The 27,070-nt window shown below is 44.8% G+C and overlaps 1 protein-coding gene across 8 annotated transcripts in view; it reads left to right on the top strand.

Annotated features, from left to right (window-relative positions):
* Positions 1-24,332, top strand: part of LOC306929611 (ras-related protein Rap-1A-like) — a 35,943-nt gene extending 11,611 nt beyond the window's left edge. For 7 of the 8 annotated variants that reach the window (XM_079510207.1, XM_079510208.1, XM_079510211.1 and 4 more), the window contains exons 5-8: positions 1,282-1,422; positions 8,640-8,783; positions 10,080-10,213; positions 23,226-24,332. In XM_079510207.1, coding sequence (XP_079366333.1) covers positions 1,282-1,422; positions 8,640-8,783; positions 10,080-10,169 — 375 coding nt within the window. In that variant the 3' untranslated portion in view covers positions 10,170-10,213; positions 23,226-24,332. Of the gene's footprint in view, positions 1-1,281; positions 1,423-8,639; positions 8,784-10,079; positions 10,214-23,059; positions 23,074-23,225 lie in introns of those variants that run through there. The other variant, XM_079510206.1, reaches the window with a different exon arrangement.
* The last annotated feature ends 2,738 nt before the right edge of the window (positions 24,333-27,070 follow it).

Raw genomic sequence — 27,070 nt, 5'->3', positions numbered from 1 at the left:
TAATATAACCATAATTATTACCAGGGTTTGTTCAAGCTAAAGTTAACCCGTGGGGCACGGTGGCACAGTCGGTAGTGCTGTCGCCTCACAGCTAGAAGGTCCTGGGTTCGATTCCCGCTGTGGGCGCTGGGGGCGTGTTCCCTCCTCCGCGTCATCAGTGCCCATACCCGAGGTGGGGTTGGCGAAAGGGCCTTTCTGTGTGGAGTTTGCATGTTCTCCCCGTGTCCCCTAGGGTAGGTACCCTCACAAAAAACATGCAGTAATCCTGGTCTCTAAAACTACCTCCCCCTGGCCAGCCGGGGCACCTGATGGAGGGGAAAGGAACTGGTCGGAATAACGTGTTCCTTCCACGTGCTACGTCCGGCCAGGGAAATTCCCCCCCTGTCAGGTGAAAAGAAACAGCTTGGACTCCTCATGCATAGAAGGAGGCATGAGGTCAGTCCGCTGCCCCCCCAGGTTGGCAGAGGAAGTGTAGTGCTCAGGATTAGATAATTGGCACTGGGTGAAAAAACTGGGTTGCAAAATCGTGGGGTAAAATATTATTAAAAAAAAGAAAAAAACACCAAAGCGGTTCCTGCTCCAACATCGGTTAGTATAGACAAAAGTGAATTCATTGCATATCCTCACTGGCAATATTCCCACAGTGGGCATTTTTCCCACCCCTTTATGACATAAGAGCAACGTGTCACCCATCCTCCGCTCACTTCACTGGCTCCCCGTCGCGTTCCGAACACAATACAAAATATCCCTGCTCACCCACCAATGCGTCCACGGAAACGCCCCCCTCTACCTCAAATAATTAGTCTCCCTGAAACCCTCGACCCGCACCCTCCGCTCATCAAACACATACTGCCTCAACCCCGTCACGGCCAACCTGCGCACCATGGGTGACAGGGCCTTCTGCACAGCTGCCCCTGAACTGTGGAATGCTCTCCCCGCACACTTGAGAGTGCCACAGTCAATCGACTGCTTCAAGAGAGGACTAAAGACCTACCTTTTTAATAAGGCCTTCCCCCAAACCCACTGATTTTATTCCCTGACCTCATGTTCATTAACTGTTGTTTTTTGTTTCCTGCTTTTAATCATGTAATGTTCTTTTTTTTTTTCTGCTTTTACCTATTGTTTCATATACTATGCCTACTGTAGCACTTTGAGATTCTGAGGAATGTAAAGTGCATTATAAATAAAATCCATTATTATTATTATTAATATGGCCAATTTGTACCGTAAAACAGTAGTGACAGCCTTTTGCTTCTCCCCGTTTCTGAATGGTCATTTTAGGAGCAGTTCACGGCAATGAGGGACCTGTACATGAAGAATGGCCAAGGCTTTGCCTTGGTATATTCCATCACAGCACAGTCGACGTTCAACGACCTCCAGGACCTGAGGGAACAGATCCTACGAGTAAAGGACACGGAGGATGTAAGTAACACCTGAGTTTAGTCGGGAAAATACTGCCTCGTCAAAGTTGGTATTGTGACTTTATAATATTGTCAATTGCTTTGAATGAGAGGCAGGGGGAGAGGTGGTGGAGTTAGTTGCTTTAGCAGACAGCTTGATGGTCCAATGGTGTTGAGAGGTTTTGTCCCAAGCACTTTTTAATACTCTTCATTGGTTCAATATTTTTGACCAGCTGTCTATCATCGATGTGCAAGCTAGTCCTCTATAGTCCAGCTGGTTTTCTCATTGGCTGACGTTGCTGTGCTAGTCCAGTTGGCTTTCTCATTGGCTAAACCGTGATGCGCTGTTTCTGTGTGTGTATTTGCACACCGCAATTGGCTAACATTGGCTTTCAAAGTTTCCACCAACAGGTGGATTTTTGCAAAACACATTTTTGGAACAAAATGCCTCAAATCATCAACGCAGCGTGCAATTTACATGAAATCTTTCACAGACTTTCCTACTAGGCTGATTAATATATCCCATTGGCCTGGTCACCAAAACACATTTTTGGAACAAAATGCCTCAAATCATCCAATTGCCATCCAAGGCGTAAGAAGAAATTGCACCCTTTTCACATTGGCCTATTATAGCGCCACCAGGAGGCCACAACCTGACCTGCCCTGGCGGAGACCTGTGCCCCGAGGGGCACTTTATCTAGTTGTAACTAATCCCTTCCTATCCCTCATTTGCACAGAAATATTAAAATAATAGTTCTGCTTTTTTTTCCCCCTTTTTTTTTTTTCTTTTAACATGCAGTTTGGTTTTCCCCTTCAAATGTTGATTGAGTCTTGGAGGATCTGTCATGTCAATACATTCTGAGCAGTGCATCAGGTTCTCTGTGTCCCTGGTACGCTGGGACACTGTTGGGAGAGCTCTCCATCCATCCCCTCCCAGGCAGGGCAGATAGCTTGTCAGCAGGATTCAGGATGCCCTTTTTTGGTGATCTCTGGAGGGAATGAATGTTACCATAACCCTCCCTCTATTTCTCTCACTCACTCTATCTGGCTCGCTCACTTTCTGTCTCTCTTCTCTCTCTCTCTCTCTCTCTCTCTCTCTCTCGCTCCTTCTCCCATCAGCAGTTTGTAAAACCCCTCACCCCTACTCCTGCCTTCACCCACCCAAATCGGCCAGCCCTCCACTCTCTATACCAATATTCTCTTCAGCTCATTGTTTTGATTGGCCTTTCATCGCCTTTGGCTCTTTGTTACCCCCCCCCCCCCCCCCCCACCTCTCTCTCTCCCCGGCCTGCCTTGTGGTCTGACTGACTGTGGTTCTGGCACTCTGTGTGGGTGATTGGACTGTCAGAGGAAAGCCCCAACTCATCAGAAAATGCACTGGAATCGGGGAGGATCTGCGGTACCTCATTACTGAGCCGCTGTGGTTCTGGGGCCGAGATTCAGGCTCGGGGTTGAAGGGATTTGATTGCAGGATCAGTGTGGCTCCTCCAATATGGTGGAAAGCAGTTGCCATCCCCATTTCTGTTGGAACCGTGTTCCCGGGCCTCCTGATATGTTCCACCCCTGTCCAAACATTCGCGCTTATCTGGTCGCTACGGTTGCTCCGTCAGTGAGCGCTCTACTGGTGATTTAAAAGACGTCGGCTATGACAACCCACGACATCTGTTTATCTTTCTTTTTGCCCCTTGCTGAAAGAATGCAGCAAGCAAAGGAAATGCTTAACACATTGTCCCCGTCTCTCCCCCCCCCCCCCCCTCTCTCTCTCTCTTTGGCTTCTCCTTGCAAAGAGGAGATATTTTTCTTAACTGGAGAGCTGAAGGCTTTGAGGCTGGGGTGGGCAGCAGCGCGCAAGAGCAGTCAAGACTATTTGCCGCCGCAGCTGTTCTCATTCTGGTTGAACTTGATGGGAATGCCACGCACCGTTTACTGCAAACGCTGGTGAAATGTGCAGACTGCACTCTGCCTCGCCAAGATCAATTAAAAAAGGCCCTTTAATGACATGCGTTTTTTGATCGCAGTGGGGCTGAATTCCTCCTCCTGAGAAGACTTGTTAAGGGTCTCGTGAGGCAGAGAGAGTTAAAGTAACTCGCTTGAGGAGTGTATATAAAAAAAAAAAAAGAAAGCCGACATGCCTCATTGCCTCCCACTGCTCTTACGTAACTGACGTCTTATGACTCTTCCAAGCTGTGGCTTCTTCATCTCACTGGCGTGAACAGGGTGTTAACCTATTCTGGGCTCTTGGTGTTTTAAGCATTATGTTATACTTTAGCTATTGAAAAATTGCGGCACTCTGTGCCGCGCTATGAGCTTGTAGCTTGTATTCTTAAAGAGCAAACTTTTTTTTTAACTCAAATCTTTGCTTCTGGGGGGGTCCCTGGAACAACACATTTTCAATTGGGTGTCGGCGGCCAATTACATATAATTTTGGGGGTCCTTGACATGAAATAGTTTGAGAACCACTGACATTCAGAAAACTGTCTGATTTAGAAGGCTTTTTAAAATCGGGTCTAAATGGGTTAAAGGGGCATTCCACTCATTTTCAACATTTTACTATGTCATTAATATACCATAGAGCTGTGGAAATAATAAAAAAGTCCCCCCATTCTGTGTTTCCTAGAACTAGAGGTCTGATTTTTTTCATAATTACAGTTCTAGGAAACACAGAATGGGGGGACTTTTTATTATTTCCACACAACAGCTCTATGGTATATTAATGACATAGTAAAATGTTGAAAATGAGTGGAATGCCCCTTTAACTAATGCCTGACTCCGTGCCTGTGACTCACTTCTCCATGTGGAAGCACCGTCTCAGTGTCTATATTCATGTTTCTACTCGGACCAAGCATCCTTATCCCTATTCTGAATTCCATGATTCTGTCTGCAGTCCAGCCTCTAGAATGATTGTGTCTGCAGTCCAGCCTCTAGAATGCCATTGTGTGGCGGGATGGGACCTGTCTAAAAGGAGCCTGTGTGTGTGTGGACACTGCTAGTTAACATAGCTCTGCCGTATTATTGCTGACCTTAACAGTCCAACCCTTCTTGCCCCTCCAGCTTGGCTTGTTACAGTTTGTGTTAGAATGGCATACCACAGGTTCACTTGGGACCTCTGATGGGGGGGATAGGGGGGGGCTGTCATTCAACGGTCTCGTCTGAAGGCTTGTTTGGTTATCAAACATCAAGCGGCAACCTCCATGGGGCTAAACCAAACATACCCACTTCCTGTCGTCTGCCCCCACAGCTCAGAGTGAGAAGAGTGTGGAAACGTGCGCGAGAGAGAGGGGGCGGGGGGAAATTTAAAAAAAATGTCTTCTAAATCCTGACAGTTTTCTGAGTCAATTTCAGGCACATTTTCACGATTTTTCAAAAATAGCAGACCTACAAGTTCATAGCGCGCCACTCGGTGGCGCGCTATGAGCTTGTAGATCTGCTATTTTTCAAGCAGCAACCTCCATGGGGCTAAACCAAACATACCCACTTCCTGTCGTCTGCCCCACAGCTCAGAGTGAGAGTGTGGAAACGTGTGCGAGAGAGAGGGGGCAGGGGGGGGGGGGGGGGGTACTAGAATATTTGAGTATTTAGGATAACATCTTCTGGAAGTACTTGGTCATAGCCCTGTCCAAGAACAACCTCTGAAATACTAGGCAGTTGTTGACTAGGAAAAATAATGGATATGCATGAACAGGTTGGTGCATATCAGTCAGGACACTACCATATTGCTCACAAATCTTGTCCAGTTTTTTTCCAGCTCCACAAGTCACGTCGTCTTTGGACAAGGCTGAATGAGATGGGGGGGAGGGGTACAGGTTAACAGTATCAATTAGTTAGCATACTATCCGTTGCGACCCACCACAATATAAGCAAAGCATTATGCAAATTGATGGATTGCATTGGATTTAAACTTACCCTGCTTTAGTATGTTTCTTGCCTACACCTGCGTGACCACAAAGTCACAGACCTTTGGCGAAAACGCGGGATCGTACCGAACACTTACAGAAACACTCGATGTTACTTGTACTTAAGCGCTTGGCTCTATGCACTCCTATCGCACAACGAATAGTGACGCACTGAGAGCGTATAGATCTGACTATTTTTATTATTTTATTTTAAATTTAACTAATGTAAAATTGTGTGAAGATGTTTGAACATTTGCCCAAAGCGGGGATGGCTGGTTTTAATGTGCTTAACCCATTCAGGCCTGACGTCAAAATTTAAAAAAAAAAGTTTTCTAAATCATGACAATTTTCAGAAAGATTTGAGGCACATTTTAACGATTTTTCAAAAATAGCAGACCTACAAGTTCATAGCGCGCCACTCGGTGGCGCGCTATGAGCTTGTAGATCTGCTATTTTTCAATAGCTAAATTATAACATAATGTTTAAAACACCAAAAGGGGTTCCCGCCCAAAATGGGTTAATGGTTAATGTGGTTAAACGCTAACGTGACATGGATGCGTTCCAGGTCTCAATGGATTAAACACTATGGTATCATTCCAGAGAGGAGCTGGAGCAGAGACACTAAACTAAGCACACAGCAGTGTTAGAAAGGGGGCAGGAAGGAAAGCGATGTTATCCCGGGTCTGGGCGGGTCCGCCATGACTTCCTTCTGGCAGACCTTGCTCCCTAGATAGGCTGTCAGGAAACAGCAGGCAGGAGTCAACGCATCCCCAACACTCCCCTGCTGTCCTCTGCCCAGTGGGACGGCTAAGGGCTAGTCCTGTTCTCTGTGGGACGGCTAAGGGCTAGTCCTGTCCTCTGTGGGACGGCTAAGGGCTAGTCCTGTCCTCTGTGGGACGGCTAAGGGCTAGTCCTGTTCTCTGTGGGACGGCTAAGGGCTAGTCCTGTCCTCTGTGGGACGGCTAAGGGCTAGTCCTGTCCTCTGTGGGACGGCTAAGGGCTAGTCCTGTTCTCTGTGGGACGGCTAAGGGCTAGTCCTGTCCTCTGTGGGACGGCTAAGGGCTAGTCCTGTCCTCTGTGGGATGGCTAAGGGCTAGTCCTGTTCTCAGTGGGACGGCTAAGGGCTAGTCCTGTCCTCTGTGGGACGGCTAAGGGCTAGTCCTGTCCTCTGTGGGACGGCTAAGGGCTAGTCCTGTCCTCTGTGGGACGGCTAAGGGCTAGTCCTGTTCTCAGTGGGACGGCTAAGGGCTAGTCCTGTCCTCTGTGGGACGGCTAAGGGCTAGTCCTGTTCTCTGTGGGACGGCTAAGGGCTAGTCCTGTCCTCTGTGGGACGGCTAAGGGATAGTCCTGTCCTCAGTGGGACGGCTAAGGGCTAGTCCTGTCCTCTGTGGGACGGCTAAGGGCTAGTCCTGTCCTCTGTGGGACGGCTAAGGGCTAGTCCTGTTCTCTGTGGGACGGCTAAGGGCTAGTCCTGTCCTCTGTGGGACGGCTAAGGGCTAGTCCTGTCCTCTGTGGGACGGCTAAGGGATAGTCCTGTCCTCAGTGGGACGGCTAAGGGCTAGTCCTGTCCTCTGTGGGACGGCTAAGGGCTAGTCCTGTCCTCTGTGGGACGGCTAAGGGCTAGTCCTGTTCTCTGTGGGACGGCTAAGGGCTAGTCCTGTTCTCTGTGGGACGGCTAAGGGCTAGTCCTGTTCTCTGTGGGACGGCTAAGGGCTAGTCCTGTTCTCTGTGGGACGGCTAAGGGCTAGTCCTGTCCTCTGTGGGACGGCTAAGGGCTAGTCCTGTCCTCTGTGGGACGGCTAAGGGCTAGTCCTGTTCTCAGTGGGACGGCTAAGGGCTAGTCCTGTCCTCTGTGGGACGGCTAAGGGCTAGTCCTGTTCTCTGTGGGACGGCTAAGGGCTAGTCCTGTTCTCTGTGGGACGGCTAAGGGCTAGTCCTGTCCTCTGTGGGACGGCTAAGGGATAGTCCTGTCCTCTGCCCAGTGGGACGGCTAAGGGCTAGTCCTGTTCTCTGTGGGACGGCTAAGGGATAGTCCTGTCCTCTGCCCAGTGGGACGGCTAAGGGCTAGTCCTGTCCTCTGCCCAGTGGGGCGGCTAAGGGCTAGTCCTGTTCTCTGCCCAGTGGGACGGCTAATGGCTAGTCCTGTTCTCTGTCCAGTGGGACGGCTAAGGGCTAAGCCTTATTCTTGTCCCAGAGTAATACAAAAATAGGAAACAAGTTTGCATATTTGGCAGATTCTTAAAGCACTGTTTTTTTATTTTTGTAGTTTCATTGGGTACCGATCCAGGAAAATCAATTGAGGAGGATGTCCTTTTTTTTCAAAAGCAAACCAAAAAGATACTGCCTCTGCTGCAGCTTTGTATTGATTCTCTGTCCTTTTTGGGTTGCTGTGCCAGTTCTCGGTTGATGATGCTTTCTGTGAAGCATCCAAGCCGCCTTGAGATTAAATTGAATAGACTACTTAGCTGCAGATAAGTGCTGCAAATGAAATGGACTGCGTTGCTAACGAGAGCGCCTGCTGCTCATCTCTTCATAATCTCCATCCTCTCCTTCCTTCTGCCTCTCTTTTGCCCTCTCCCCTTTCGCCCTCATGTCTTCTGTCTCTCTCCGTTCATCCCGTCTACTTATCCTCTAGCCTCGGAAACAGACGTTTTTATTTCCAGGGAGGGGAAAAAAAAGTCTGGGACCGAGTCCAATTCAAATCGACATAGAGTAGCGCAAACGTCGATCACTTTCACAGCTGATTTCTGATTGTCTGCACCTTTGTTAAATTGACGTACACACACACACACACACACACACACACACACACACACACACACACACACACAAAAAGCATAGGTGGACCCAAGGCTACTTACTGTATCCTCTATTCACCTCCTCCTCACTCTTCTTCTTTTACTGTACATGATACTGAAGTCACAGAATATGCCATTTTTGGATCAGTACAAAATATGTATCCTCTTGTGGATCAGTACAAAATATGTATCATCTTGTGGATCAGTACAAAATATGTATCATCTTGTGGATCAGTACAAAATATGTATCTTGTGGATCAGTACAAAATATGTATCTTGTGGATCAGTACAAAATATGTATCATCTTGTGGATCAGTACAAAGTGTGTGTGTGTGTGTGTGTGTGTGTGTGTGTGTGTGTGTGTGTGTGTGTGTGTGTGTGTGTGTGTGTGTGTGTGTGTGTGTGTGTGTGTGTGTGTGTGTGTGTGTTCAGTCAGTCAGTCAGTCAGTCAGTCAGTCATGTACAGTAGATGGATATTAAGCTAGATAAATGTGTGTGGAGAAAAGCAAGTTAAAATGGTGTGTGTGTCCTCGTTCCGTCCTGTGCAGGTGCCAATGATCCTGGTGGGGAACAAGTGTGACCTGGAGGATGAGCGCGTGGTGGGGAAGGAGCAGGGTCAGAACCTGGCCAGACAGTGGAACCACTGTGCCTTTTTAGAGTCCTCCGCGAAGGCAAAGACCAACGTCCTCGAAGTGAGTACAACACACGGATTGCACTGCACACACACAGCGGCTCTACTACCCTAACCCGCATCGCAAATGGCGACCGATACAGGTTGAGTTAGCCCTGTTTCATACTCTGTCGTACAACGGTGTCGTGCAGAGAAAATGGCTGATTTTCCGATGAGCTTGTAGATGGGATTTTCCCTTTTTTTTTGTATACATGATAGGGACGTTTGTGGCTGGGTGTATTTAACCCATTCAGGCCTGACGTCGAAATTTAAAAAAAAAAAAGTTTTCTAAATCATGACAATTTTCGGAAAGATTTGAGGCACATTTTAACGATTTTTCAAAAATAGCAGACCTACAAGTTCATAGCGCGCCACTCGGTGGCGCGCTATGAGCTTGTAGATCTGCTATTTTTCAATAGCTAAATTATAACATAATGTTTAAAACACCAAAAGGGGTTCCCGGTTTAATGGTTAATGTGGTTAAACGCTAACGTGACATGGATGCGTTCCAGGTCTCAATGGATTAACTAGAAACAACATTTTGTAGAAAATGTAATGTGTTCCTGCAGCTCACTAAGTCTGTTTGGTAACATCATCTTTGATGGATTTAATTGAATAGTTTTATTAGACAAATGTTAAAAACAAATCAAATCGTACAGTCAAACACTTAATCCAAAAGAGATGACACCATTTAGGCCCTATGCAATCAATTCATAGACAATTCATAGACTTTAAGTTTAAACCCTCATCTCAAAGCATTTCCACACTAACAGACATGAATTTCAGTTTGAGATGTTGTACCTGCTGCAGACAACCAACCACATCCAGTATTCTACCTGTAATGGTTAATGGTGCATTTATATAGCGCTTTTATCCTAAAGCACATAGATTGTGCATTTCCTTCACCCATTCACACACTGATGGCGGAGGAAACCAGGCAAGGCACCAACCAGCACATCGGGAGCAATTAGGGTTTCAGCGTCTTGCTCAAGGACACTTCGACACACTCCGATCTACCGGCCACTCTACCCCTGACCCACTGCTGCCCCTTAAACCTATTCATAGTCTGGATTTTCGGTGGTGAGGTGACCACCGGAGCTGAAATAACGTTGAGCGGTGGTGAGTAAAAACAGAGAAGGGCTGGAGCGGTGGTGGTGGTTTGCTCTTCACCGCAGCTCGTGACGTCATGTTGTAGTTCGGTGGTCACCTAACCACCGAAAATCCAGACTATGTATGAGCCTTTAGTGTCACCTGCGTCAACCCTCTCATTAATCACCATCTTCTCCTGTCCTGTGTTCTGATTCTCCCTTTCTTGTAGATCTTCTATGACCTGGTCAGACAGATAAATAGGAAAACGCCAGTGGAAAAGAAGAAAGCAAAAAAGAAAAACAACTGTGTCCTGCTTTAAAAGACACCCATCCTACCCCTAACCCTGCAGCAGCTCTGAGCCAGGTGTGTGTCTGTGTCTCTCTGTCTGTGTCTGAGCCAGGTGTGTGTCTGTCTCTGTGTCTCTGTGGCTGTGTCTATGTGTGTCTGTGTGTCTGTCTCTGTGTCTGTCAGTGGTGGAAAAAGTACTAAAAGTTTTTACTTAAGTAAAAGTATCAATACTGCAATATAGAAATACTACTACTTGTAGAATGTGTATATAGGACTGAAGTGGTTAATGTATATTTTGAAATAATCAAAATGTGACTAAAGTTGTCAAATAATTGTAGTGGAGTGCTATTTTTGAAAAATCGTAAAAATGCGCCACAAATCTTTGAATATATATTCTTTCAGAGCTAACGTTTTTTCAGGCCTAAATGGGTACTAAATGTACTTAGTTACTTTCCGTGTGTGTGTGTGTGTGTGTGGTGTGTGTGAGATCATGATTTCAATAATACACCGTTATCCACAATGTTTACCCTGTTTTTCATTGCAAAAGTTTAAATGAAATGTTCGCCACAGTACACACCTGGTAGACTCTCTCTCTGTGGCTGTATCAAGGTCATTACACACAGTACACACCTGGTAGACTCTCTGTGGCTGTATCAAGGTCATTATACACAGTACACACCTGGTAGACTCTCCCTGTGGCTGTATCAAGGTCATTACACACAGTACACACCTGGTAGACTCTCTCTCTGTGGCTGTATCAAGGTCATTACACACAGTACACACCTGGTAGACTCTCTCTGTGGCTGTATCAAGGTCATTACACACAGCACACACCTGGTAGACTCTCTCTGTGGCTGTAGGACCTGGCTAAGATATGTATGCACTTCATTTAGGAGAGAATATCTCAACTGTTCTTGGCTAATATGACCCCCGTGAACAACTTGGGAACTGTGAAAAATTCTCTATCCGGGGCGAAATACCCGAAACTGACCACGCCCTTTTAAAAATGACCATTAGAGCTACAGATTTTCTAAGGAGCTCAAAATGTTTGTTGAATCCATGCCCAAGCCAGCAACCCTCCAGGTTATCATAGTGGCCAAATCCAATATGGCCGCCAGTCCGCCACCTGAAAAAAGTGGCGGACATTTAGAAAATTAGAAACATTTTGGAATGATCATCTTTATGACTGGGTGTGGCTGAACCTCTATTTTGCATCAAAGATGGCGACTATCTGACAATTTGTTTTACTTACTTTAACTTTGTCCTTTTTTGCAAACTTGGTGCCTATTTTGTGCTTTTTGAGCATTAGAAACACATTGGAATAATGCAAAGCTGGAATCCTTTGCACCTCGATATATATAGAAGTTGGTCAGGACAAAAAAAGGTCTTCTCCGTTTGGAATCTAAAGGATTGTGTGTGTGTGTGTGTGTGTGTGTGTGTGTGTGTGTGTGTGTGTGTGTGTGTGTGTGTGTGTGTGTGTGTGTGTGTGTGTGTGTGTGTGTGTGTGTGTGTGTGTGTGTGTGTGTGTGTGTGTGTGTGTGTGTGTGTGTGTGTGTGTGTGTGTGTGTGTGTGTGTGTGTGTGTGTGTGTGTGTGTGTGTGTGTGTGTGTGTGTGTGTGTGTGTGTGTGTGTGTGTGTGTGTGTGTGTGTGTGTGTTTCCAATTTAAACATATTGTTTTAAATTTGATACCTTTGACTAATGCTCAGCATAGTAGCATACATTATTAAGCTATGCTATTATTCTCTTGTTTCAATAAAATTACATCTGTAGTTTACACATTTATGTTTTAGAGTTGGTCAGAAAGACAGGAAGCAGAGCTGGAGGTAGCAGAGACTAAAATGTTGAGGTTCTCTCTGGGAGTAACAAGGATGGATAGGATCATGAATGAGTACATCAGAGGGACAGCACATGTCAGATGTTTTGGAGATAAAGCCAGAGAGGCCAGACTGAGATGGTTTGGACACGTACAGGGGAGGGATAGTAAGTATATCGGTAGAAGGACACTGAGGTTGGAACTGCCAGGCAGGAAGACCAAAGAGAAGATTTATGGATGTAGTGAAAGAGCTCTTTCAATAAAGCCCTTTGAATTGAATTGAAATATTGGAGGCCGACTAGCATGGTGAAGTGCTTACATGTTCGTATTAAGGAATGGTATTTTTTTCCCTTTCTTCCCCCTAAGCATCCGGCTTATAAGAGCACAAGGTCTTATGATGTGCTTCATTATAATCAATAATGGAGAGTTAGACCTTCATTCAGCCCAGGACACTGAAGGACAGATGAAACCATAGTGGAGATGGAGAAATTGGAAGACAAAACTAGCTAGAAGGACAATTCTTTCTTTGGCGTAATAATAATAATAATACAACTTTATTTGTATAGCACCTTTCATGACATGAAATGCAGCTCAAAGTGCTTTACAGAGCAATGGAGAAAAGAAAAAAGAAAAAGGACTGCTGCATTATTCTGAAAGGAAAGAGAAGTAGACATGTCTGTTTTTTTTTCTTTGTACCATGAAAATGTCTTTAATACTTTTACTTTTGATACTTAAATACATCTTAACACTTTTCTTAAGTTGTGTGTGTGTGTGTGTGTGTGTGTGTGTGTGTGTGTGTGTGTGTGTGTGTGTGTGTGTGTGTGTGTGCGTGTGCGTGTGCGTGTGCGCGCGCGAGAATCGTGATCTCAATTATTGTGGAGGAATATCGAGATTCACATTTGAGCAAGAATGTGCAGCACTAATGTGTGCAGTTTTCACTGTAATGAGTCCCAGGATGCAGGGATGGTCTTTTAGATGAGTCCCAGGGACATTTTATGAGTCCCACTTCAACGACGTTAGGAGTCATATTTTGCCATTTTTTACAAATTGCAGCATTTAACTCCCATTTCATTTTATATGTTTATAAATTATAATGTGGTTATTTTCATGTAGAAAACAGAATAAGCAAATAGCAAAATAAACTAGAATACAAAACAGTACAGTAGTGTACTGATGCAGAGGTCGTTGTTTTATTGCGTCCCTTAACTATAAATTGCGTTTTGGGATGAAAAATGCACCCCATTTTGTGTGTGTGTGTGTGTGTGTGTGTGTGTGTGTGTGTGTGTGTGTGTGTGCGTGTGTGCGTGTGCGCGTGTGCGTGCGTGCGCGCGCACGCGCGCAACAATCTGACCACCAGTTACACGGTAACTGCAGTGATCTGGACGGCGTAAACACGGCCATTGTCTTAAACTAGGAACAATTCCGCATGATGCTGAATGAGTCAGGCTTGTTGTCCACAGGAAACGTGTTCGGACCCGTCCGTCCATCCCGTAAGTTTCCATGAACCACTGCTGTTGTTCAGTGTTGATTTCGTCGACTAAAACTAAGACGAAAAATGTTCGTCGACTACCCTTTTCCACTGATAAACTAAATGGAAACTAAATGACTAAGCTAATAACTAAGCTATGATGACTAAAACTAAGACTAAATGTATTGATGATTTCGTCAACAAATAAAAACTAGACTAATGTTAGGAATGGACTAATGGACAAGAGACCCAGTATAAGTCATGTTACGCTTGGTTGTATGCTGAAAATAGCCGATCTACAAGCTCACAACGCGTCGCGCTGCTTGTAGATCAGCTATTTTCAGCAAGTGTAAAAACAGTCATTACGACGGCATCAAGGCCCGCCAAAACACATTTTAGTCGACTAAATCAACTGCAGATTTAGTCGACTAAAATCTTATGACATTAAAGGTGGCCTTACACTAGCCGATTTTTTTCTGAAATCTGATAGCACCACACACTGCAGGATAATCGGAGCGGGGCAGAGCAAATATCAAACATTCTTGATGTTGATCGGGGCGATCGCGCTTTGAGCAGTCGGGCACCCCCCGAGCGTCAAAAATGCCCGATTATCGGCTAGTGTAAGGCAACCTTTAGTCGACTAAAAGTAGACTAAAATGTGACTAAAACTATTCAAGAGACTCATGACTAAATCTCTATTTGCTGCCAAAAACAACACCGCTGTTGTTGCACCACCACCTCCTCCTCCTCGTGACGAGCATCACAAACCCAGCCCAGTGTTTTGTGAATAAGGCCCATACTCCTGACTGAGTCAGTGCAGAGTGCTGTCGTCAGCAACCTTCATGTTAGAGTGCTGTTGCGACTTCAGCAGATGGAGGAATGAGTCTGTGAATGACTGCGAGAAAAATGTGCTTTGGTGTGAAACTGTGAATGCACAATGTGGGCATTTCTGACTGCCCATTTCACAATCCTGTCCAAGTTACTTCTCCATTTTTGTTTTTCTCCAGTGATTTTTATTTTTTGACCTGTGAACAAACTCATGTTGTGTACTACTCAAATAGTCTCATCAAATAGGCTTGGGTAATATTCTCATATGGCCATTAAATATGGCTTGTAAGGAGCGATTTGGACACTCATTCATGAAGGAAGCATGAGTTCAAGTCTGTTGCTCTCCCCAGGTTGGCGGAGGGTGTGTAGAGCCCAGGATCACATTAGATAATTGACACAGGGGTGAAAAATGGGTGGGATAAAGAAATTAATTAAACACAGCAAAGGTCGTCAGGAACGGGAATCGAACCTGCAACAAGTAAAGCTGTCGGGCTGCATTTGCAGACTAGGTGCCCGGACTGCTAGGCCGTCCCGGGCCAGGGTGTGCATTCTATTATTTATAGCATCTTTGTTCTGGTTTTAAGTCAAATGGCTTTAATACCAACGTAGGAACAAACTGTGATCTGTCCTTCCGTTCAGTCGGTGACACACGGTACAATCGACCACGAATCGGAACAAGCCTACCGTTAAACTGTCAAAATGCCTTAGATGGCCTAACTTGCGCTTGCTTGAGGCCGACTTCACCACTGCTGAGATTGAATGGGATTAATATAGTTGATTCCCACCATATATTTTTAGGTGTCTGACAGTCAGCAGCAGCCTGCAAAGCTCTTGTGGCCAAGCAGGATTTTGGGGCTTGGCTTTAGGCTATACTACGACCCAGAATAGTTTCTGTCCATGACCGACTGACTCACTATCCGTTGTTGAAACATGCACAGATGACATGTCATAAAGTGCTTAGTACATGACTAATCCACATGATACAATATGTATACATAGAAATAAATAAATGTCTGTCTTAAATGTTGATGTAGCCTACGTGTCTATAAGTCTAAACAAGACATTCAGTTCAGTCTGTGCAATGTCACCAGACTTGGTTCTTGGTCTAATTGTTGACAAATAGAAACTGTTCAAGAGTCTGGTGCTGCTTTTTGAGGGTGAGGTTGCTTCTCATCCTCAGGGTGTCGTCATCATTTTTCGATCATGGATTTCACAATGCCACGCCAGACTTTCCGGTCCTTTATTGCCATCCCCAGTTCCTGCTTACTGATGCATCTGTCCCTATAGTGATGACATCACAGGAAACGACAGTTTTCTACCTCTGGTCTGCTTTGAGGCAGGACTCCAGAGAAGAAGGGAAGATATAACCTCATTGTCAGCTATGTAGCAGTGGCCGGCAAACTGTGTTCTTCTCGATCGGACTAGTGAAGAAACACGGGGAAGGTTGCCGTATATTAGATTAGTCGATGGGTGGCTCTTCCGAGACAGATTTTGCGCTCTCATTAGAAGGCGGGTGTAAGTGCCATCCAACCGTTTCTCTAATTTCTTTGAAAGTGTCCATGTCTCGGAGCCATAGAGTAGAATCGGCTCGACGGTTACTGGTAGAGTGCTCTGAGGATGCTGGGACTTCTGTGTGTGTGTGTGTGTGTGTGTGTGTGTGTGTGTGTGTGTGTGTGTGTGTGTGTGTGTGTGTGTGTGTGTGTGTGTGTGTGTGTGTGTGTGTGTGTGTGTGTGTGTGTGTGTGTGTGTGTGTGTGTGTGTGTGTGTGTGTGTGTGTGTGTGTGTGTGTGTGTGTGTGTGTGTGTGTGTGTGTGTGTGTGTGTGTGTGTGTGTGTGTGTGTGTGTGTGTGTGTGTGTGTGTGTGTGTGTCACATTTTAGTCGACTAAATGTCATAAGATTTTAGTCCACTAAATGTACAGTTGATTAAGTCGACTAAAATGTATTTTGGCGGGCCTTGATGCCGTCGTAAGGACTGATTTTACACTAGCAGATCTACAAGCTCACAACGCGTCGCAGCGCGACGTGTTGTGTAATTGTAGATTGGCTATTTTCAGCATGCAACAAAGTGTAAAATTACTTACACTGGATCTCTTGTCCACTAGGCCCTAACATTTTAGTCTAGTTTTTATTTGTTGACGAAATTGTCAGTATATTTAGTCTTAGTCATCATAGCTTAGTTTCCATGTAGTTTTCATCAGTGAGCTGCCAGAGATTAAAATAGGGTGCATTTTGCATCCCAAAACGCAGTTCATTGTTAAGGGACGCAATAAAACGACGACCTCTGCATCCACAGGATGCACTACTGTACTGTTTTTTTTATTCTAGTTTACTTTTCTAGCTTTAGTTATAATAATCATTTCTTCTTCTGAATATAACCACATTATAACCATATAAAATGAAATGGGAGTTAAATGCTGCAATTTGTAAAAATAAATACTCCTAACGTCGTTGAAGTGGGACTCATAAAATGTCCCTGGGACTCATCTAAAAGACCATCCCTGCATCCCGGGACTCATTACATTGAAAACCTATTTACATCACTGAGCTGTGCGCGGCTGTACGTATGTGACATAAATCAACACAAAAACGTAATATGCATCATTAACCCAATGTCAGAATGGTTCTCAAAATGTATTCAGGTTTCAATATAACTGCCAAGCAGCGTTGCTAAGGAAATGTTGGATACTTTGTTTCTTAAAACAATTGCATTGACCCGAGCCCCAGTCGGCACATACAGACCCAACCAACCACCCGTTTGCAAGTAAGCAAACGGTGGATTCTCTACCAGCAAAGCTTTCTCCTTTTTTATGGTGATTGTGTAATTATTCGTTGACTTTAGATGTAGCTTGACGTTTTGCAACTACTCTGCCTTGATGATAAGCCATGAGCGTTCTAAATGGCTAGTTGATTGATTGTCTAGATACCATTCTCCAGAGGGACTTTTGTGTTGTAATTGACTCATTTATGGTATAGATGCTGGACCAACGATCACATTGTAGTAATTGGCTAGCAGAACTGCTGGATGATTTTATGTTGGCGTAATAGACAAACTACTGCTTGGCTCTCATGACTCACAAATATAATATCTGTATATCGCCATCGGCAAAGTCCTCTTTGACAGCCATCCCTGCCAAACCACAAATGAACAAGTTTATTTAAGCCTGTAGGGTAATTTAGATTTATCACCATGACTGCAATTCTTGTCTTATTTGCATTATTAGGCGAGGCATATTCAGGAATCCTTAAGGAATGTGTGGACAGTCTGTCGAAATGACTTAAAATGTAATTGCATTAGTAAGAAAACTAAGAATCTAACGTATGCATCCATGTCTTTCTTACCAAAGAATTTAAGGCAGCGAGAGTCTGCTGGAAAGTGCTGTTCGCTCTGCACATATAAAGCAGCTGGATGCACCTTGATGTGGAAAGTTTGCCCTGGGACGGTAACGCTGGGCTTTAATTGGTTAACGGAATCTTAATGAGATCTTGGGAGTGTGTAACCTCAGCTGGAGATCTGCAGCATGAGGCCTCCATGTTTCCACACATTGAAACTAGTGAGGGAGTGTGTAACCTCAGCTGGAGATCTGCAGCATGAGGCCTCCATGTTTCCACACATTGAAACTAGTGAGGGAGTGTGTAACCTCAGCTGGAGATCTGCAGCATGAGGCCTCCATGTTTCCAAACATTGAAACTAGTGAGGGAGTGTGTAACCTCAGCTGGAGATCTGCAGCATGAGGCCTCCATGTTTCCACACATTGAAACTAGTGAGGGAGTGTGTATAACCTCAGCTGGAGATCTGCAGCATGAGGCCTCCATGTTTCCAAACATTGAAACTAGTGAGGGAGTGTGTAACCTCAGCTGGAGATCTGCAGCATGAGGCCTCCATGTTTCCAAACATTGAAACTAGTGAGGGAGTGTGTAACCTCAGCTGGAGATCTGCAGCATGAGGCCTCCATGTTTCCAAACATTGAAACTAGTGAGGGAGTGTGTAACCTCAGCTGGAGATCTGCAGCATGAGGCCTCCATGTTTCCACACATTGAAACTAGTGAGGGAGTGTGTAACCTCAGCTGGAGATCTGCAGCATGAGGCCTCCATGTTTCCAAACATTGAAACTAGTGAGGGAGTGTGTAACCTCAGCTGGAGATCTGCAGCATGAGGCCTCCATGTTTCCAAACATTGAAACTAGTGAGGGAGTGTGTAACCTCAGCTGGAGATCTGCAGCATGAGGCCTCCATGTTTCCACACATTGAAACTAGTGAGGGAGTGTGTAACCTCAGCTGGAGATCTGCAGCATGAGGCCTCCATGTTTCCACACATTGAAACTAGTGAACCAGAACTAGTGACTGTGTCGCTGGGTCTTCTACACCTGGGCTCATTATTATGTTTTTTAACTTTTCACTCATTTTCAGTTTTATCAAATTAATTATTATGTTTTCAATGTCTGTTTAGACCGTAGGACGTGTACAAACGTCATAGCTAATCCAACCGTTGCATCCAGTGGACGTGTATGTACACACGTCATAGTGCTTTTTAATTGATATCAAACAAAAAAATAAAATTCTATATATTTATTTATTTTTTGGCTTTGCCTCCTTCTGCAATGTACTCCTTTCTGTTTGCACATGCGTGCTGCCGTTCACTTCCTTGTTTACGGCTCAGAAAGAATGCCTCGTATCTCCTAATCTAGGGAACTCTCTGGTTTTGACCAAACGAGCATACTTCTGTCTTCATTTCTGACTTCAACAAGCCTCTCGTTTGGAATATTAACGCTTCTAAAGAGACTTTAGCGTAATCATCGCGAGGCAAGCAACATTATGCCTCCCGTTTTGGGGGGAACGGAAGGCGGGGCTTTTCAGAGTAAAATCTCCCATATCTTCTGGCACTCTAGCGCCTTTTATTTTGAAGAAAATCCCGGCACTGATTGTGTTTAACGGTATAAATGCTCGTGGCGGAGCGTTCCGTCAGAAGGAATCCAACCAGCAACTGCTTCTGGCTTAATGTTCCGTCTGATAAGCTTTATTATTGATATCAAACCGGATCGCTGATTTCTATTTTTTTTTTAATTATTATTTTGGCTTGGCCTTTCCTTTAGCGATCCTAGACCGTGTTGCGCAACCGTGCTCCCGTCCACCTCCCATTATACAGGCTGACTAAAAAGCTGAATAACTCAAAATCTACAGAGCTCTCCGTGGTTTGGATAAAATGCGCGATTGCTGATTATCCGGTGGTTTAGATGGAAACATTGGCGCTTTTCTAGAGCAAGGATGGCTTCATTTTAGCTCGCTAGCATTGACGCTATTTGTGTAGCATTAAACATGGACTCCCAAAACAGGATGTGGGTCCAGCGTGTGCAGCATTGAAATGGCCTCGGCAGTCTGAGGTTGGCTGTGCGTCCAGCAGGTGTGCTGTGGAGTATATGGGTTAACATGGGCAGTCTGAGGTTGGCTGTGCGTCCAGCAGGTGTGCTGTGGAGTATATGGGTTAACATGGGCAGTCTGAGGCTGGCTGTGCGTCCACCCGGTGTGCTGTGGAGTATATGGGTTAACATGGGTTTGCTCATTTGGTTTAGGTTTCATGTCCCCCATGTAGTGTTTTGGTATGACCCGCCCGGTGATTGAGCCCCTCATAGATGGCCAGCCTCCTCCACAGTCACACTGTGGAAATGGAGACATCATCGCCGGTACACTCATGCCGTCCTCTCTCTATATAAATGATTGTGGACGCATCTCTACTATGCCCACAACATCATCCCAATAAGCCTATTTGTCTTCATTGTTGTCGATTCACGTTGACTCCAGAAATGCACGTGTTCACCTGCTGTCACTAGCGCTGCGCAGTTACAATACACGGATTCTAAGGTTGAAAAGAAGCTGTTACTGTTGCTCCTGCATTCATCGGTTTGTGAGCAGACTTTTGGTCCCAGTCAGTGATAACACACTGGATTAGTAAGATAGACAGGGCCACAAAGAGGGCCCCGATGTTGGCCACACCACAAACAGTGTCCCTGAACCACCCACTGAGCCCCTAGGCACACATCCATCTGTGTTGGTCAGTTGGAGAAGGTGTGTGTGTGTGTGTGTGTGTGTGTGTGTGTGTGTGTGTGTGTGTGTGTGTGTGTGTGTGTGTGTGTGTGTGTGTGTGTGTGTGTGTGTGTGTGTGTGTGTGTGTGTGTGTGTGTGTGTGTGTGTGTGTGTGTGTGTGTGTGTGTGTGTGTGTGTGTGTGTGTGTGTGTGTGTGTGTGTGTGTGTGTGTGTGTGTGTGTGTGTGTGTGTGTGTGTGTCTCTGTCTGCATGCCCTGGGGCAGTGTCTGCCCCCCCCTCGAGCCAGTGAACTGACACTAATAGGATTACAGACCCACTGTTTCACTGCCCACCATACAGCAGCATTTAAACTACGAGAGGCAGGAAGTGAGGTTGGGGAAAGGGAGGGGGTTGGGTGGGCATGAACGGAACAAAGAGGGACTTGGATCTGTTGTTGGACGTCCGACGGTCATTTTCCTTAACGCTCTGCAACCCCATGAACAGTGTCCCACTTCATCTGCCCCTGGAATGTGTATTCACATTCCCCAGTCACACTTTGCATAAAGAAAAGGCCTATAAGATATAAATGCACGATTTACCATTTATAAAAGTACACTTTACATACCGTAGATTGTGGATTACATTCACCCATTCATACAGCGATGGCAGAGGAAACCAGTGCAAGGCACCAACCAGCACATCAGGAGCAATTAGGGATTCAGTGTCTTGCTCAAGGACACTTCGACACTAACTCTGGGGGTTTCAAACTCCCCTGCCCACTCTACCCTTCCCTAGACCAGGGGTTCTCAACCCGTGGGTCGCGACCCCTCGGGGGGTCGCCAAATTATTTTAGGGGGTCCCCAAATTATATTCAATTTTTTTTTAATAATAATAATAATACATTTTATTTTCACGATTTTTCAAAAATAGCAGACCTACAAGCTCGTAGCGCGCCACTCGGTGGCGCGCTATGAGCTTGTAGATCTGCTATTTGCTATTTTTCAATAGCTAAATTATAACATAATGCTTAAAACACCAAAAGGGGTTCCCGCCCAAAATGGGTTAAGGTTATTGTAGCAGTCAATTTATATTGGGGGTCGGGAGGGGGCGGGGCGGGGGTCCCGAGACATTGCCAAAGCATTTCCGGGGGTCCCCGGCCAAAAACGTTGAGAACCCCTGCCCTAGACTGATACCTTATAATTATCATTCTAACCCGACTGAACAGGTAGTCATAATGGAGCACAGAGCTGGCAGGGTAATTCAACCTGCATCTGGTGCTGCACGTCATATGATTTTACAGAATGGTAAACGGCCTTGTCGGGGCCCGTAATAATAAATCTTGGATTTTTATGATATAAATTGCAGTTGGCGCGCTTCCTTCAAGTCATTTCATCAGATGTACTGATTGATTTTAAGCCATTCCCAGCACTCTGCTGCTCTCCTACCAAATGGCTTCAATGTAAAGCAACATGAATACTTATATAAAAGGGGTCATAATATCACATTGCCAGGCCTGAAAGTACTGAACGGCCATTTGAACTCTATATGAATCCATTTCAATCGTCATTGGGTTTTGGAGCAGGCTGTGGTTTTGCATAGATCAGATGAGCATCTCGGTTGATTTTGGCTCAACTCTCTGGACGTGTCTGTTGGGGAGAAGGGAGTGTCTGATTCTGGACTCCCACCCCCGGGGTTACCTCATTCGCAGCTGGCCATTAGTCCTCCCTCTGACAGGCAGTGGTGGGAAAAAGTACTCAATTGTTTTACATAAGTAAAAGAACCAATACTGCAATGTAGAACTACTTCCAAGTAAAAGTATGGAATTGAAAATGTACTTGAGTAAAAGTATCGGCATCAAAATGTACTTAAAAGTACTAAAAGTAAAAGTAGTCATTGTGCAGAATGTGCCATTTCACAAGTTCAAAATGTGTAGAAAATCTATTGAATAGCCGATCCACAAGCTCGGCTATTTTAAAATGGCCGGAATGTATAGGGTTGAAGTGGTTAATGTATGTTTTTAAAATCACCAAAGCAACTAGTAAGTAAGTTTTCAAATAATTGTAGTGGAGTAAAAGTACAAATCTTGGCTCTGAGGTGTAGTGGAGTAGAAGTACTGAAAATTGTAAAGTGCAAATACCTCATAATTGTACTTAAGTAAAAGTACTTAGTTACTTTCCACCACTGCAGACGGGGACCTAAGATGTGGGAGGAGGAGGCGGTGTCGTCATTGGCTTGTCAGAACTGGAGACGGGACATCGTGTGTGTGTGTGCAGTCATTCAGGGGGAGGTTGGGAAAACCTGGGGCGGGGCGGCAGTCAATGTTTCTAAATGGCCACAAGAGGGCGTCAATGGATAACACATGTATGCTAATTTAGTGAGGATTCATGTATGGAAATGTATTTTGGCGGGCCTTGATGCCGTCGTATTGACTGATTTTACACTTACTGAAAATAGCCGATCTACAAGATTGTAGATCGGCTATTTTCAGCATGCAACTAATTGTAAAATGACTTGTACTGGATCTCTTGTCCACTAGTCCCTTCCTAACTTTTTAGTCTAGTTTTTATTTGTTGACGAAATTGTCAGTATATTTAGTCTTAGTTTTAGTCATCGTAGCTTAGCTTTCATTTAGTTTCCATTTAGTTTTCGTCAGTGGAAAAAGGTAGTCGACGAACACTTTTCGTCTTAGTTTTAGTCGACAAAACACTGGAAAACCCCAGCCGTACCAGGAGTCCCGAGGACAAGGAGTTGAAACGTCCTGTGAATGTCCTGTCTTGTCTTTTCCTCTTCAGAATGCTGTAATGAATGTCCTGTCTTGTCTTTTCCTCTTCAGAATGCTGTAATGAATGTCCTGTCTTGTCTTTTCCTCTTCAGAATGCTGTAATGAATGTCCTGTCTTGTCTTTTCCTCTTCAGAATGCTGTAATGAATGTCCTGTCTTGTCTTTTCCCCTCTTCAGAATGCTGTAATGAAGAACTGTTGCCCTGATTGGAACGTGCCAGCATTCCGACAGTCCCCCACCATCCCCCTCCCCCGCCCACCCGCTGCCATCAGCCATAAAACGGTGATTCGGCTGACCGATGTGCTCCTGTTGAAGATGAGGATGATCTACTTGAGAGAGAAAGGAAGAGCGAATGAGAGAGAGAGAAGACTCTGGTCTCTCAACCTCTGAGGGCAGTCCTCGGTGTCTTCTGTATCAGTGCGAGTCTGAACGGACAATCCGCACACCAACAAACTCCACCACAACAACGAACTCTGACCATGATGATGATAAAAGCTTGACAAAACGCCTCTGATGGTAGAAACAAAAATGTGTCCCATTATTATCTGCCAATCTGTCCAGAGAGCAGCCCCCTTAACTTGTGTTTTTCGTTTTCCTCCCAAGAGTGTGACAGGAATGAATTAATGTTAAGGTGCAGAAATAAACTTCAATTCAGTATTTTTTCATCTTCGCAATATTATTAGTGTATTTGAAAGACATGGAAGTTGAGCCCTTTTCTTTTTTTAGTTGTATGATTATAAATATTTGAAATGAGCATGAAAAAAGAAACCACATTTGTTATTAAAGCGTAAATGTTTTCAAGTGAAACCAAGTGGCAACGTGAGAACTTGTTTTGTTTTTTATAGCCATACACCTTATCCTCCATGTCTGTCATGTCGATGGTGATGGATCCAGAACCACAAAGGATGTTTCATTTCGCCCTGTTCTATTCATGGACTTTTCTCTTCTGCAGATATCTCTCTCTCTGATGTGACTTAATTTTATACTCAGTCACTGGGAATTCATAGCTCCCATAATATATTCTAATGCCATTTTTTTTTGCATAACAATGCTTCAGAAGAAAAAAAAACTGGGTCTTTTATAGAAGAAATATGGGGAATAATAAGGATTGATTTCTATGTCTCTTGAAGCTGAAATATATTATACTAAACCAACTCTAATAATGCTTCTTGTGTTTTTCTGTCAAATGATGTTCCAGCTTTTATGGATTATTAAAGTACATTTTAGTACGTTTTCATTATATTGGTCATTGTATTTTTGTGAATTAAACTTTTATCCAAAACAGATTTGACTGATTTTGCGACCTGTGAAATGAAATGGTGTTAACGTTACATTCTACGTTGAGCATGCGTTCTCATGACGCCAAAGCATTGGGGGGGGGGGGGCAATTGCATGATATTGATAACATGTTTGCTCGCTTCAGTATTCAAAACATGATTGTTTCAATATTGATTTTAATTCCATACAGTGAGTTGAACTCAGCCTCAATCAATCAATCACTTAATGGTGTTTGCATGAGAGGACAGGCTGTGTGTACTTTACGCCTACTGCTGGGGTTCCCATTAACCAGTGTTGTTTTCGTCGACTAAAACTAATAGGACATTTTTTCGTCAACTACCTTTTTTCACTGACGAAAACTACATGACTACGATGACTAAAACTAATACTAAATATAGCCTACTGACAATTTCGTCAAATAAAAACTACACTAAAATGTTAGGAAGGTACTAGTGGACAAGAGATCCAGTATAAGTCATTTTACACTTGGTTGCATGCTGAAAATAGCCGATCCACAAGCTCACAAGTCAACGCAGTGCAACGCGTTGTGAGCTTGTAGATCGGCTATTTTCAGCAAGTGTAAAATCAGTCATTACGACGACATCAAGGCCATTTTAGTCGACTAAAACTAGACTAACACTAAAACATGCCAGGTGACTAAGATGTGACTAAAACTAAGTGAAAACTTCAGGAGACTACGACTAAAACTAAAATAGAAATTTGCTGCCAAAAACCTTTTGTGGCCTATACCACTAGAAAAACAGTGGTATAGGCATAAAGTAGTCTCAACTAGAAAAAGTGCCCTTCTGGGCACAGGTCTCCTCCAGGAGGATAGGAGTGTGTGTGATGTTTGGCAAAATGTTTAGGAGTGATATAAACATGTTTGTTTGTTTTTTTTAACAATTTTCTTCATTTTGTTGAGGAAATGCAGAGCCAGATCACTCATAGCATCTCTGAGGATTGAATTCTGGATGAGCAGGACATGTGCAGCATTTTGTACAAAACTGGCCACTCCTGAAGACTTTGGAGGGCAATCTTAGCCAGTCAGTGTAGAATCTGAGAAATCAAACAGACTCGTCTTGATCACATGACTACATAGATCATGTATACCGATTTGCATGAGATTTGGATGAAATCTGTGCGACTAATATAAACAATGTGTTTTGCAGAAATCGGCCTAATGGTGGCGCTATAACCGGCAGATGTGGAGGGATGCAGGGAAAATGTTTTTCCATGGCCTCTAGGGAGTGCATATAAAGTTGTACACAGATCCATGCAGTTATAGGTAAAAACAGGAATTGCCCTGTTATAGTGCCACCATGAGGCTGGTTTGGAAAATAAATTGTGTCATGTCGTCCTCAGCCTAGTGGAAATGTGCGTGTATAATTTCACGGAAATTGCACACTGTGTTTGTGATTTGTGGCATTTTGTTCGAAACGGACCAATCATGTGAGCTTTGGAAGCGAATCTTAGCCAATCAGGAAGGAAGATGGGAAATGGTGCAGATCCGTGTTGATCACATGACTATGGAGATAGTGTATACCGAATTGTGTGATGTATGGATAAAGTGTGTATGAGTAATCTACAGAAATGTGTTTTGCCTAAATCGGCCTCATGGTGGCGCTATAACAGGCCATTGAGGAATATTTGGGGCAGATGTTTGTCGTTGGCATCCAGAGAGTGTGTGTGCAAAGTTTGGCATGGATCGGGCCAACGGTGCCGGAGATTAGCTGGTAACAGACGGACGGAAGGAAGGAAGGACGGACGGACACACACACGGACGGACGGAGTGCAAAACATGCTCTCTCCCCATGCCTTCGGCCTGGTGGAGACAATAATACTGTCTGCTCTAGATTGAAGAATTGTAGTAGCCTACTAGAGGCCCCAATACCAGCCTTAGCCTAATAGAGGCCCCAATACCAGCCTTAGCCTACTAGAGGCCCCAATACCAGCCTTATCCTACTAGAAGCCCCAATGCCAGCCTTATCCTACTAGAGGCCCCAATACCAGCCTTATCCTACTAGAAGCCCCAATACCAGCCTTAGCCTACTAGAGGCCCCAATACCAGCCTTATCCTACTAGAGGCCCCAATACCAGCCTTATCCTACTAGAGGCCCCAATACCAGCCTTATCCTACTATAGGCCCCAATACCAGCCTTAGCCTACTAGAGGCCCCAATACCAGCCTTATCCTACTAGAGGCCCCAATACCAGCCTTAGCCTACTAGAGGCCCCAATACCAGCCTTAGCCTACTAGAGGCCCCAATACCAGCCTTATCCTACTAGAGGCCCCAATACCAGCCTTATCCTACTAGAGGCCCCAATACCAGCCTTATAGAGGCCCCAATACCAGCCTTAGCCTACTAGAGGCCCAATACCAGCCTTATCCTACCATGGCCCCAATACCAGCCTTAGCCTACTAGAGGCCCCAATACCAGCCTTGTCCTACTAGAGGCCCCAATACCAGCCTTAGCCTACTAGAGGCCCCAATACCAGCCTTAGCCTACTAGAGGCCCCAATACCAGCCTTAGCCTACTAGAGGCCCCAATACCAGCCTTAGCCTATACTAGAGGCCCCAATACCGGTCTTAGCCTACTAGAGGCCCCAATACCAGCCTTAGCCTATACTAGAGGCCCCAATACCGGTCTTAGCCTACTAGAGGCCCCAATACCAGCCTTATCCTACTAGAGGCCCCAATACCAGCCGTAGCCTACTAGAGGCCCCAATACCAGCCTTAGCCTATAC

This window comes from Electrona antarctica, assembly GCF_951216825.1.
Source record: "Electrona antarctica genome assembly, chromosome: 9".
In the NCBI taxonomy this organism is placed as follows: domain Eukaryota; kingdom Metazoa; phylum Chordata; class Actinopteri; order Myctophiformes; family Myctophidae; genus Electrona; species Electrona antarctica.
This window is presented reverse-complemented; position numbering and strand designations above follow the sequence as displayed.